The sequence below is a fragment of the Euwallacea fornicatus genome, chromosome 12, assembly GCF_040115645.1.
Source record: "Euwallacea fornicatus isolate EFF26 chromosome 12, ASM4011564v1, whole genome shotgun sequence".
Taxonomy (NCBI): domain Eukaryota; kingdom Metazoa; phylum Arthropoda; class Insecta; order Coleoptera; family Curculionidae; genus Euwallacea; species Euwallacea fornicatus.
In genome coordinates, this window is record NC_089552.1 from 3864927 (window position 1) to 3879569 (window position 14643).

The window sequence follows — 14643 nt, forward strand, 5'->3', positions numbered from 1 at the left end:
ATAAAGTTTTTGTATGTTTCGAAACGATATCATCCTTAGGTGATTTAGTTGTATGGTAACGCAGCGACAAACATGTTCATAATTCAAAACTATAAATCAGGATAATCAGGTGTTTTTTTGTTTCAAAGACATTTTTCTAGTGTAGCTAACATTTAATGTATAGAAGTGAACGTCATGTGAATATGACTAAAAAATTTTTCTTTCTTTTGTGTGTGATGCTCATACTGTTAATGCTTAGAGATAAGTTCCTCCTTCAAAGCTAAATAAATCAAAGCCTCCGTCCGTGGTCGCTAACGTTGAATTGATGCGTTCAACAATAGTTTAACGTGGGGAAGTACGATCCGACCTAAAGTCCAGTGCTTTAGAGGGGGACTACTCTGTTTGAAGAGACACGCCGTTGGATGGTTCCACGCATAGGATGAGGCGATGGGAATAGAAGAAAAGGGTAAGTTATATTCGAATAAGGATGTAGACGGAAAAAAGGTTGAAGCGAAAAACACCTGACATTACAAAAGAAATTACATAGTTATATTACTATAAGCGTCGAGATACTCGTACTTATGACTAAGACACAAAATTCTTTTCATCGAAAAAAGTCTATGCGGATCTATTCGCAAGCTTTCCTCACTGATACAGCTTACTTTGATAGTAAAATTGCCCAATTTATACCTGAGTGATGAAAGAAATGAAGAGAACACATTTTACCACCGTAAGAAAAAAAGGGATAGGGCTCTAATGAGGTCTCATTAACTGCTAGTCACTCTCATCTTTTAGTTTAGCTAAAAGCAAAGCCCGTTGCTTTTCTAGCTCACTCTCGCTTATCTCTCCACTCCTGGCTCTATCTGACGGAGAACTCTGACAAACAAATTTTTAATTAATAGTAAACGTACTTCATTCAACGGTTGATACTATTTGTTTAATTTATACATTTATTTTTTTAAATTATACTATTTATGGTGATTGTTATATGGAAAACCAGTAATTTGTATTAACAAAAAACATTTACATTGCATTTACTTAAGAATATTTTTAAAGACCAGAACTAATTTTAATAACTTACGGATCGGCTCCTCCTTCTATGCTTCCTTTTCGATTTCTTTTTCTTATTATTTCCGTGTTCATCGCTCTCAGAATCTGGACTGCCACTTCGTGACCTGTGTTTTGATTTTCGATATTTGTCCTTTTCTTTATCGTCCGAATCGCTAGAACTAGTGCTTCGATACTTGCTTTTGCTCTTCTTATTCTTTTTCGACTTCCTAGAGCGCGAATGATGGTGGGAACAAGACTCTTCCATTTCGTGTTGAAAATCCTGGAAATAAATAATACACAATTAGCTGATGTTTATAAAAATTCAGCAATTAAAGTGGTTAACATGTAATGTTCATAACTTGTACTTGCGTTTATTATAAACTCGTTGATGTATCGCAACTTAATATAAAAGGGCATATTCGGTTGAACATTCATTTTGTTTCTACTTGTAAATTTTAAAAATGATATACGTAATGTAAGCTATTACATACGCGTTACATACATTGTGTTATATTTAATTTTATATTAATTTGCTAAAGGCGGATTCTGATGATTTGGCTGGATTTGTCAATTTTTTTACCTTATAAACCCTCTGTCGTTCAGAATCGCTATCAAACGCTTTAAATTCGTCCTCGTTCTCGAGTTTCGGTTTAATTTCCTCCCAGGACTTCTCAAAATCAATGTTCATCTCTCTTAATAGACTCTTAAATGCAGATTCCAATTTCTTCATCCTTTTTGATTCTTCTTTCAACCTTTCTTTTTCTCGCATTTCTGCCTAAAATGTATAATTCCATAGGAAATTTATTGTATGTCTTACAAGTGTCGTTTTAAAGTAAAAGTACGAAATATTCATTTAAAAATTACCTTTTCTAGCAACGAATTGTAGGTTAACTTCACATTTCCAGCATCTAAAGTTGCGCTCCGCTTATCTTCGCATATAACAGTAGCGAACTGGTCAAATGTAGTTGAAACTTTCACTTCAAATTCTTTTTCCTTTAAGATTTCCTTGATTATCTTCTTCTCATCGTGAAATCGCGATTTCAAGTCTTCAACGTAAAACTTAAACAAGTCCAATGGAGTTGAACCGGATTGACCTGAAAATGTGTCTAAATCCACAAACAACTGACCAATTATTAAACTGAGAAATTCATTGACCAGCCGTTACTACTCTAATAATAAGGTATTTATAGTAATACGTGGCATTTGGTTCATGAAATTCTCCGAATATAACTCATACATCAAAAATTTTAAATAGTTTTAGTTCAATATGCATTCAAGTCATCTGGACCAGAAAAAGCACTTATGCACTACCTGCATTTGTACTTTTTTCGTTCCTAATTGAATTCATACATATTGTCCTAAAATTAATATATAATCTTGAATGAACTTGTTATATTACAAAAGAATAAAATCGGAATTACCTAACATAGCGGAAAAACGTATATCAGCAGAAATAATTGGATATAATTCAACCCACAATGACATAGACGTCAATTTTCCTTCTTCATGAAGATGATCTAGAAGGGCTAAAAACTGATCCCTGTTCTTGCGGTATTGTCTCTTTTGCCTACGTTTTTCTCTCTCCTGAAGGAATTAATAAAACAGACCTTCAAAATCTTTTTTGTTCATGAAAAATTGCCAAGACTTTTCCAAAATAGCAATTTTCAAAAACCACCAAAACATTTGTCGTTTCAGCTATTTTAGTTACAACTGTTTTTTTAATAAAATAACTCCAATACCTTGTCCTCTAAGTATTCCTTTTCCAAAAGTCTAATATGTTCTTCAAATACAATAAGTGCGTCTTCCTTGTCCATTGCCAACAGGTTTACATCATTTTTAAATGCAACATTTTCTAACAGCATTACCTGGCAAAATTAACGTTAATATTTTTAGACATTTTAAAGCAGTACTGTCTTTTACTTGCGCTTCTGTCCAAGTTGTGTCATAATTTACTTTAGTCATACATTCTAAAACCTCAGTTAATTTTTTCATATTTCGTTTTTTCATAGATTTTCCATCTTCTTTTTCCCTTTTTGCTAGAGCAAACACTACATCATCATAAATATCTCTTCTGTCTTGATCAGAAACACTTTGCCAAACCTGCAAACAAAAAAATTACCTGTGGTCATTTATGGAAGAGTTTTTCTTAAGACAGTTCAAATTGTTATGCAATGCAATTATTGCATATTGCAAAGAATTACAAATGTGTAATAATAGAATACATATCTAAGTGAAAAGTGTTTTTTTTTGTCTCTACTCAAAATTAGAATAAAAAAGCGCATTATTTTGAAGTGGTTTTGTTAAAAAAAACTTATGAATCTTTTATATTCGACTCGTAATAGTATATGGTATATCAAGGTTGTGAAGTAAGTACATCATTATGAGCCAAACATCAAATTTAAATCAGGACGTGAGGATAAAATTTAATTAATCATACATAAATAAAATCCGAAACACAAAAAGGTAACGGGTCTTAACTCGTAACATGAATGACGACGTTTTCTTTGACATTCATATTCGTGGTTGGTTAATCGTAATCGTAAATAAAACAACAATGAGTATTATAACTTTGTGAGCGATTAGCTCGCTAAAAATATAATGATCTCTAATCATTTTCTAACTAGGTGGAAAACACAAACTTTCTACCCATATGGAATGTTTTCAACAAATGGGTGAAAAGTGAGTCAGAAATCGAACAGTTTCCCCTTCTGCAGAATAAAAGAAATAACATCAGTACATACAGGGTTGTAAATAAAAGTACATAGTGTCCTACCTCTAAATGTCCAAACAATTCATCACATTTGTAATATTTGGTGGTGGAAGTCATTTTATCAGCATGCATCAAATATTCCTCAAGCTGTTCCTTAGACCTTTTCGCTTTATTGCGCTGTTCTTCTTTCTCATCTTTTTGTTTCTGGGTTTTGTAAGCATTAAAAACCTACAATCATGGATTTAAACATGAAAACTCTATTATTAGACATAAACAGTGTTTGCTTTAAAATTTTTCAATATTTTAATAATTTAATAATAATAATATTTTCTGGTATGAACTGACTAACTCAGACTATTGTGGTTCACTACATATACAGGGTGATCCGAAATTAATAGTTTTGAGAGTTTTCCCATAGCCTAGAGGAAGCTTAAAATAAAATTGTTGATGCAGATAGCACCCATCTATACTCAGATTTGACCCACCCTTTACATATTTTTTTAAATAAATAATAAGTGACCAATAAATAAATACTAACTTGTTTCTTTTCATTTAACTTTTTAAAAGATCCATATCTTGGATCATTCTGTATGATTTTAAGGCATTGTTCCCAACTTGCATTTGAAGGAACATTTTTTTCTTTTAGCAATTCTTTGAAAGCTTCCATTGCCTCCTTCTTGTCAGTATACACCTTGAGTTCAGGTACTGCCGTTTTACAATCCTTTTTATCACTATGATTGGTCAGGTTTGATTCGTCATCTACGACAAAAATTTAATACTGATCATATCCTATTGAAACATTTTCTATATTATGAGTTAGAGTAGATTTGGATTAAAAATAGGTACATTCTCATATTACTTTTACAGGTCAACAAAGTGTTACAAAAAAGAGCTTTGTCAATCGTTGATTATTTGGTAAAAACAAAATTATTTATTTGAGAACAGGATTTTTCAAAATGTGTTCTTTTTTGGAATACCCAGTACTAATTTAAAAAAGTCAAGCTTTTTATTCCATGAGTTTTATAGTGAAAATGAAATACCTCCTTATTTTATACATTGCAATTGAAAATCTATACAATGACACTTTTCTGGGATCTGGTTTGTTTTCACTGGCCCACTTTTTGTGGTACACCACTGTTTGCAATTTTTTCAAAACTTGATTTCTAGTTCAATTGAGATTTTTTTAAATCTAGTTTTTTTAATAATTAAATATTTTCTGACCCCGTTCCAAATAACATGAAAGGTTTGACAGAGACTTACCTGGTTTAGATGGAGGTGTTGGTATGGAAATTGCTGCCAAAGTGGCAGCCATGGCAGCTTCCAACGCATTACTCTTTGATCCTGGACTCGACGCTATAATATCAAAGTTTAACAAAATTAAATATGAATTAAGATTTTTAAACTTACCAGGATTCGAAGCGTTTGGTGAATCGGCACCAGATATTGGTGTGGATGCAGGTAATGGGCTAGAAATTTCTTTTGGAGTAACTGGTCCACTTTTAGGTTTGGATCTTAAAAATATCACGGATAAATTTTTTAATTATTGTAATATTATAACAACGTTACACGGTAATAAATCATTATGTTAATTCAAGTATACTATAGTTGCGGTTACGTTTCTTAATAATGATCCTTAAATTTGGTACCAACTTTTCCAAACACCCTGTATATTTAATGTAGATACAATAACACTAAATGCTTTAAAATTTCAGTGTTATTTTTCTAGTATGAAAATTAACACTAAATGTGTGTTATAAATGTTAATATTAAGTAAACTTACTCTTCTACAACCCTTCTTTTGATTTCGTCTAGTTCAGGGGGAATAACCCATCTTGACTCTTTAGTATTAACATTGTGGTAATAGATTTTACCATTATCAGTTGTATATTCTTTCCATGGACATTGGGACAACAACAACTATAAAAACATTGAGGTTCACATTTGGTTAAAATAAACATTATCATACTTCAAAAAGATAACATATTATAGAAACTAACATACGCACATGTAATACACGTCATGTAATTAAACTAATATATAAAATCGACACACAAACAATTGTAAGAAAAATATTGTAACACTTACTGAGATGTGTTTTTACCACATTATTTAATTAAAACATTAAATTTATTTTAAAATTACCTCAGGCCTTAAATATTCGTGTTTACTCCTAAAGTTTACTTACCACCATCCAAAAATAATAACTAAAATTTATAAAAAATATATTTTACTTATAGATACATACCTCGCCTGCTGTTTTCAAACAATCAGGTTTTTGCCAAGAACTTTGTTTAGTTAAATTATTGTAATAATATATTCTCCCATCTGGTGCCTTATGTTCAGTCCATTCAGTGCTACTTCCTGTATTACTAGTGGCAACAGGTGTAACAGAAGGCATTGCAGCACCAAAACCTGGTGGGGGTACACTGAATGCAGGAGGCATAATTGGAGGAAACCCAGGCATTCCAGGCATTGGCATCTGAAGAAGTTTCTTAATATTATCATGTTCAAATAATTACAAAGTAAATGGTTAAAGTGCTCCTCATTAACTGGACTGCAAACTACTGATATATTGCCAAAACTGACATGTGTGCCTAGGTTTTTTTTTGCTTTGAACAAAAAAAAGATATTAAGTTTTAAACTATATTTGATACAGTTTCTTTATAATGAAAGCAGTGACATTGATGGTATTGATAAATTCTTGGTAGTACAATAAACAATTTAATTGAAAATGATTAAAAATCAATTAGATGTTCATTGAAGAATTTTTTTTATGTAAAAAAGTTCAGAGTATCAGAATTACTAAAAAAATTAAATTATGGGTATTGCTATCAACTAACTTGAAACAGATATTTAAAATGAATTTATTGTAGCCAAAAACCCCTCTATGGCAAACTTCAAGGCAGATAAATTTACAATTTACAGAAAAGAAAAATATTTATTATCCTGCACAATGTAAACAAACAACTTTTTTATATGGTTTATTTAGCTGAATCACTCTATCTTTATATCCATTAGCACAATATACACATTTGTATTAATGATTCTGAGACATTCTGTATAATAGATGATTATATGCAAGCATCTACTATAAAGTATTTTCTTCTCTTTCTAAAATAGCCTATAAATTTTTCCAGTGCTTAGTACACATTACATAGTAGGCTATAGTCTAAGTAATGAACTTATAAAGTGGCATCATCAAACATATCATTTCTAAATGGCAACATATTCTAAATAAAATTTTCTTTTAACAAACTTGACTTAAGTAATGCTTGGGTTAAGGCAGCTTACATTTTTAGTGAAATTTAAGATATACTACAATGTATTAAAACAGAGTACACATTTTAAATGTGAGAATTATAATTCAAGGAACTTCACTTTTAAAAGTTCTTTAAACTTTCTTCTTCTCAAAGAAACTTTTTGACTTTACCTTAAAAAGTTTCTTTTGCAGAAATTAGATATAATACTTGAAATGTATCAGGTAAATACTTACTTTATGTGGTGCAATTTACATGCAAAAGAGGTCCTATTTTAAATATGGTTTTAATAAAATTAAACATACTTAAATTAGTAAGGAGCAGATGCTACAAAAATATTTTTGAGTTAATTATATATTATCAAATTGAGACATATGTTAGTGAGAACAACAAAACTATTAAGCCGCTCCACAAATTCAATACTCAAACTTCTATAATTACATACCTGCTGCATCAATGGTGGGGTTCCTATTCCAGGAGGTGCAACAAAGCTGCTTTGAGGTGCTACATTGGGGTCCTATAACAACTCATGTAACAATAAATATTTAAAAGTACAAATAAAAGGCGGGGAAGTGACTTTCTTTAAGAAGAATATCTGAAAGGTCTGATGGATCTTAAAAGAATAGGGCAGAACCTTCCAAAGAATCTTACCATTTTAGAAGCAAGGCAGGCAATTACTGACGAAAATACCTATTGCAACTAAAAACTTTCAATTAATTCATTCTAAGTGTACAAGAATAGTGGAACAAGTCAAAATCTTCCTTATGAATTCGTAGTTTTCAACTGATTTAACTTTGTTTTAGGCTTTTATTTCGGCAAGAACCTGAAAAAACTGAAAACTCAAAAACTAACCAAACTTTCTTTCCAATTCCAATATATTTTCCAAATGCAAATTCAAAAATATACATACTAGTGCTGTGTTTTCTCTTTCATGGCCGCCAGTTTTTTACCAAAGAAGAAAAGATATATTCTCTCAAAATGTACTATTAAGTTTTGTCTTACCACATATAACATATCTCAATCGTCTATTTCTCAATTTCGATTAACTAAGAGTTTTGTTAAAAAATCTAAAAATCCTGAGAAAAACCCTCAATTCTGGGATTTTTTCTTTATAAATTTGCAATTCCTCCCTACTTGATAAGTTCTATTCAATGACATTGGGCGATTTTGACGTTTGACATTTGTTTTTTTGCGGTTTGTTAATGTTGATTTATTTGATTCCGAAATTCCTTCAATTTAACTGTTTCACACAGTCTCAGAAAACTTCTTCACTTAGTGAGTAACTTGAAAGCGTTACCCAGTACTTCGACTACCAAAGTCGACCCTCAATTAGCATTTAATACTAAAGTACACCGGTTTGTGTATCTACCTTCAGGGTGCCCTTGATTCTAGTCATTTCCCGTTAAAAATGAGCCGTGATTGTGTCTGGGCAATAAAGAATGGTGATTTGGAACAAGTAAAAGATATTATAGAAAAACAGGTAATATGACATTTCCTACAGTTATTTAATGTGTATTTAAACATATATTGGACATACCTAGGTAGGTCTCTGACTTAGGTAACATAATATCTAGGTCTCAGACCTCACCTACTGATAAAATGAATCTTATAAGCAAGTGGGGGTACCACGGGCCAAACCCACAGAAACTGTCTAATCTACCTAATAATTAATGCACTCGTCCCTTAGTTTTCCATCATTAATGTGTATTAATACATAAAATATCTTCTATAGGCACTAGGCTAAGCACCCTATCTGGAGATAGATCAGTTTTCATATAATGTTTCAAAGTAAAAATATAAATAATTTCTAATTTGAAGGTCATATGCATATAAAAAAAACACTATTTTAATTAAGGGCTCAATAAAATACAATATTGAGAGACACACTGAGTTGTCTTACATAGTTGGTTATGTCTCATTACCCTGGAGATTACCTGATGGCACTTGAATTAAATTGGTTGTTTTATTAAAGTTTGTTGAAATGCTGAATGAAAAGATACAAGTTTTAAAGTAATAATTTTTTATTCTGGCTAAATTAACATGATTCTTAATATCAATTTATAGATGCAACTATCGTGAAGGTGAATTAATTGTCCAGACCTTTTAATAAGACACTATTTTTGAATATCTCTTCATAAGTCCTATGTAAATAGAAAATGTATATATAGTATAAGGAGAATTTCAAATTAATATTAAAGACAAATACCAATATAATATTGTTTACTATTTAGCTCTACTGCTTCTCTCTTTCATATTATAGTCTATCAATGTAAACCAAGAAGTGGATGGCCGTCCCTTGATATTATATGCAGCTGATTATGGTCAAAAAGCTGTGATAGAATATTTGATTGCAGTGGGGGCTGATGTAAATGTAAGTTCATTTTTATTGGAACCAGAGCTACAGATAGTTCTATACTGAAAAAGACCTATCTAAGCATTGCAAACCATTTTCTGTGGTTACATAACTAACCACCACCTGATATTCCTAAAAAAGGAAATTTTAAAGCTAGTCTCAAACTAATATTTCTGACCAAGTGGTACATTTCCCATGTTGTCTTAGCAAAAAAAAAAACAGATTAATTTCACCTCATAAATTATTGTTGATATGAGAGTTCACTGGTATAGTCTGCCAATTTTTGTTTATTTTTATCAATTTATGTCGTTTTTTACTAGGCATAGCTTTTTTTCCTTCTATATAATAAAAAAGAATGCAATAGCCCAATTAACACCTTCCACTGGAAGAAAAAAAACTTTTTTATGTTCTTAGTTTCTTAATTTATATTTTACTGCTTGGAGCAAAGCGAATGTTATAGAAATGCATAAAACCTTAATTAAGCCTTTTACTTGTTTCCTGATTGTGATATCAGGATTCAATTGAATATAATCTCGTCAGTAAAATACCATTATCACACGTCGTGCGATAAATGTTACTAACCTCATGTTTATAGATAAAAATATTTATTCTCTCCGCCATTGTGTATTGTATAACCACCTATAAGTAAAAACACAAATTTTTAGTCCAAAGATAAACATGGAATCACTCCCATCCTAGCAGCAATATGGGAGGGACATAAAACATGTGTTGAGCTCCTACTTCAGAAAGGTGCCAAAAAAGATGGTGTTGCCCCAGATGGTAAATCCTATCTAGAATCAGCTGAATCCAATGATATCCAACAACTATTGGCCTAGAGAACTATATTTTTTACTGACTTTAAAGTGTTGATTAAGGAAACTACTTTTGCAACTATAAATAATAGGATTTTTGTATGTCATCAAGATCATATTAAATTCCAAATTTTGGTTAGATATAAAATCTCCATGATATAAAAATTTACAACTGAAGGCCGCTTCTTCAATGCACTGCTAACACTACATGTGAAGTACCTTACTTGTAGTCATGGCTAATTGTCTGTAAAAATTTCTATGGTATGAAATCTAATTATATGAATAGGATACAATGAAATCCATTGAATTAGGATGGAGCTGTTCATACAGAAACTGTTGGTTAAGTTTCTACCTTTAAATTTAATTTGAAAACCATTTCATGCGACAGTTAACACAAATTATATCTATAAAATTAGTTGTTATGGTGTTTTTTCTAGTAATGGAATAGATTTCCATAAATTAATCTATCAATTGTTCCATTGCCAAGAACAATATTAAAGTTAGTTTAATTTTGCTTCCTTATCTATCTGTAGGTAATATTTATCTGCGCCAATACTTTTTTTGTTTAACTGACAGCTGCCGTTACTAGACATTGAAGAACCGGTCGCAACTCGTTAAAATTATTAAGATCTCTGGAAAATGGTTCTGGTAGTTCATGTGATTGCAAAGATATTGAAATATGTAATAAGTCTGTCCAACAATTTATCTAAATTTAGATTTAGTTAACGAATTGTAACTTCTAAGTTATCTGTAAAACAAAATTTGCCTGTTTTACTTATACAATGACTTAATGCTGTCCCCTGTTATAATAAATATAATATTTTATTGATAGAAGATATTTTTTACATGTGAAAGTACATACCAATACCAATTATTTAAAATGATTTATTTTCAAAGTTTGCAAATTATATTTTTTTGTAGTCCAGCGGTAGATTGGCATATTATAATAGGGACCGGATTAAACGGACGTACTAACCCGTAGAATTACTATTGCAGTAATTTACACAAATAAATTTGGTTTCCCTGTTTGATCTGGTCATATTCAAATAGCGACTGATGTGTATTTTGTTATTTATTATCATTTATTGTATTAATAAAATGATTTTGCAAGAATACATTTTTCCTAAGCCTAGCCCTAGTCGACGGGGTGTTTGTCGAGATCGATGAGAGTACTGTAATACAGTTCAAATTAAGTCATGAAATGCTTTAAACATTAATTATTTAAGACAATAGAGGTTAGCCTCATTGCTCAAGTTAAACACTCTGTGTACTTAAGAATAATTTATTTTAATTAGTGTACAACTGGGTTTAATGGTTCTGCTTTGATATTTGTTAAATTTAATCTGTTATCAACTTCTTCATCAATCTGTCCTATGATGGCTCTGCAAAGAACAAATATTTTAGTTTTTAAGGAAAAGTTTTGTGCAGATGAGTCTAATATAAGATAAATTTAGTGGCAGGTCCTCAAAATTAATCAAGTGTTGAAGTAGAAATGGAAAGAGGATGTTGGGCAATCAAAAGACGTGTTTCCACTTACCAGGTCCATCAGACACGTGTGAAATAAACATAGATAAAAAAAAGTTGAAAATTTGTACACATGTGGGTGTAGTTAGGAAAGGACAAAAGAAAGAAAGGACGCAGGCACCAACTCAGTCTTTTGAGAGAACACTTAGTTCACTCAATTTCCAACATTTCCATAGTCATGAATCCGGAATTGAAACTAATACATATTAATAACTGATAGATCTTACACATTATCTCCTCTTATAATATGAAGGCCCAACATCACTTGTTCCACTCCAGTTGTTGTAGAATAGACCCTTTCATGAGATTCATCCAGAATTATATTGATTGTTTGATCATACCCCTTTAAGGTTCCCTAAAAGAATATTTTAATAGAATGTATAGGTGCATATTACACTTGTAGATGCCTAGATCAACTATACTTTTTCATTTACCAAGAGTTAATGTCATGTGCAAATAAAAATGGACTCTAGTCAACTTTGGAAATTCACCTATATATGTGAGATGTTATTCTCATTTTGATGTGTGATAATAACAACTTAAACCAATCCCAATCTAATTTAGTTACATACTTCAACTTAACTAGAAGTTGGTTTCTGACATTAGCAAAAATTAACAGAACCTGTACTTTAGGGTACTTACTATAAAGTTCCTTCCATCAGAGGTAATAATGGAAACAGTATCTGGGTAAATAGGTGTTAAAGAAATGAATTATGCAGCAAATACTGACATCTAAAGTAAAAAACTACATGTGTTATTCTGTAAAAGGCATTTTCTCCATACCCATGACTACTGCAATCTATAAAAGCAGTACTTACTATATGTAAGGAATTTTAACATATCAAACAACGTAGAGGTTAGCTGTGAAGCAAACCCTTTAAATGTGAAACATTAATACCCTATATCTTTGTAAGAAGTCAATAGCACCATGTTTAACTGAAAATTTATATAGTTGCTAAAAAAATCTATAGTTTACAATTTAGTTTCTTTTTTTTTTGGGTACACTATAAAATGTGTTAAATTAAAAACCATAAATTTTTAATTGATCTACTACAAACTCACTTTGAGATAAAACTGGTAACCTTTTACAGATTATTGAAAACAAAGACACACAAATTAATTTGAGTAACAATGATGAATATTGTATCAAAACTGAATTCATAGGTGCAAATATCAAACACAAATTACATGCTCAAGTTGTATGTAAGTAGAATGTGCATTATAATGTTTAATAAACCGAACTGATTTGATCAACTCACTACTAAAATGCCTGTTCATATTACACATGCTCACAAACAGTAGTGCTGGGTTTAGTAACTTGTATCAGTTACTTTGTGCCAATAACTATATCTGTGTATGGAATCATTCTATACAAGATGTCCCAGAATATGTGCCCAATTTCCTGAATATATCTAGAATAAATTAAAGTAATATGATAAGGTCCTATATTTTCTTTGATCTGCTTGCCTCCCCAAGGACATTATTTTTTATTTATTTGTCACGATATTTTTTGTAAATGCCTGTACCTTTTCCCTTTTTACATTTTCATTATTGCATTTACCATACTCTGGCAAATATAATGCTATGTGTTGTCAATTTTTTTCAGTTTTGTATCAAAAACTTTCATATTGTTTATTGACGATCAATTCATAAGTTGAGTGAGTTGATTGGAGCTGTATAAAATTGCAGCAAAATGCTGCTTTGTTTGAGAACAAATAAAATGTCTTCTTTTTCAATATGACGAACATGTTTCAATTCTTTTACAAAACGTTTATCATAGCTACTAGAATTTATATATTATTGAGTCCTCTGAACACCATATTGAGTGCAATCATAATAGACAATTTGCCCTCACCAACTTATAAATGGAACACCTTGTATATTATTATTTTATAAGATATGAATCTTGCTAATTACAAAGTAGTGAGATTTTACGCTATTATTTCTAAGGGTTTTTCCACAAATGAAAGTTAATCTATGTTATATAAAGAATGGTCAGTATCATGAGGCAAGCAAAAAAGGATACGATTCACAAAACTATCCAATCCTGAAGCCATATTTGCACAATAAACTTTGATGGCCTTGCAGATATTTCGTTTGATAAATTAAATTTTCAAAGACGCGTTTAAGTGTGTAATTACTTATGCTAAACACAATCAAACTGCACGAAAAACTGAAATTAAAATAAATTTACAAGTTATTATAATTGTTAACGTACAGAACTCTGTTTATTAAGCCACTGAAAATATTTTCATTTCTAATTTAAAGTTCAAAAAGAATTTTTGGATCTCTTCTATATTTATTTAATTACATCAAATGTTTATTTTATTTATTGTATTTTGTTTTTATTATTAAAAGGAAACATAAAATATAAATATAAACGAACATTAGTTGATTGACTACTGACAGCCACCAGTGACAGTTCTGCAGTAGTCCGGGACTATAAAATCCTGGCCACTGTTGTCGCTATTAATATCTAACTACCCAAAGATTTGACATATTAACATTATACATTAAACTGGTTAAAACGTGAAGTATAAAAACTAATTTTTTCTTGACAAGAATAACTTGCTTATAGTTGACATTTTATTTTTTTAATTATATCTTCAATTAAGTTTGACATTAATTAAAAATATTTTAAAGATTCTCGACAAAATTTATTAAATTAATCAGTATCTACAATCTCCAAATCACGCTGTATATATTTTTTTGTTTTCATTTATGGTATCTACGCTAACTGACAATTTTGTTTTGTCCTAGTTTTAATTAAAAGACATGAGAAAACGTTTAAACTCAACTACATTTAAATGTTTCACTGAATACAGTGAGCTGAACGCACCTTAAAGTTTAAATTTAAAGTACCGCCGAGAAAATATTAAACTTTTCCCATGTATAAATTGCTTTTGGTTCATTTTTTCCCAACTGTCAAACCCATAGAATGCAAAGAAGAGAGAATGC

The 14643-nt window shown here is 30.6% G+C and overlaps 3 protein-coding genes across 5 annotated transcripts; 1 reads left to right on the top strand and 2 right to left on the bottom strand.

The window, feature by feature from the left end:
- Nucleotides 1-506: 506 nt before the first annotated feature.
- Nucleotides 507-7994, bottom strand: Prp40 (pre-mRNA processing factor 40). 3 transcript variants are annotated; one of them, XM_066288011.1, is made up of 16 exons: nucleotides 7907-7994; nucleotides 7648-7819; nucleotides 7442-7513; nucleotides 5985-6218; nucleotides 5520-5656; nucleotides 5147-5250; nucleotides 5000-5092; nucleotides 4278-4498; nucleotides 3803-3967; nucleotides 2950-3129; nucleotides 2769-2894; nucleotides 2451-2613; nucleotides 1894-2123; nucleotides 1610-1804; nucleotides 1061-1309; nucleotides 507-855 (listed from the first exon to the last, which is right to left on the bottom strand). In XM_066288011.1, exons 2-16 carry the CDS (start codon nucleotides 7648-7650, stop codon nucleotides 754-756), a joined length of 2274 nt encoding a protein of 757 aa, XP_066144108.1. In that variant the 5' UTR covers nucleotides 7651-7819; nucleotides 7907-7994; the 3' UTR covers nucleotides 507-753. The 3 variants fall into 3 exon arrangements, with proteins under 3 accessions (XP_066144108.1, XP_066144110.1, XP_066144109.1); XM_066288013.1 differs by having other exon boundaries at nucleotides 7442-7600; XM_066288012.1 differs by lacking the exon at nucleotides 7907-7994 and having other exon boundaries at nucleotides 7648-7866.
- A 146-nt stretch (nucleotides 7995-8140) lies between these two features.
- Nucleotides 8141-11274, top strand: LOC136342333 (myotrophin). The gene is made up of 4 exons (XM_066288014.1): nucleotides 8141-8271; nucleotides 8372-8476; nucleotides 9257-9367; nucleotides 10015-11274. The coding sequence occupies exons 2-4, from the start codon at nucleotides 8405-8407 to the stop codon at nucleotides 10183-10185; spliced, it is 354 nt and encodes a 117-aa protein (XP_066144111.1). The 5' UTR covers nucleotides 8141-8271; nucleotides 8372-8404; the 3' UTR covers nucleotides 10186-11274.
- Nucleotides 11275-11429: 155 nt separating this feature from the next.
- LOC136342334 (U6 snRNA-associated Sm-like protein LSm8) lies at nucleotides 11430-14035 on the bottom strand. The gene is made up of 4 exons (XM_066288015.1): nucleotides 13712-14035; nucleotides 12328-12368; nucleotides 11913-12040; nucleotides 11430-11543 (listed from the first exon to the last, which is right to left on the bottom strand). Exons 1-4 carry the CDS (start codon nucleotides 13740-13742, stop codon nucleotides 11453-11455), a joined length of 291 nt encoding a protein of 96 aa, XP_066144112.1. The 5' UTR covers nucleotides 13743-14035; the 3' UTR covers nucleotides 11430-11452.
- Between the last annotated feature and the right edge of the window lie 608 nt (nucleotides 14036-14643).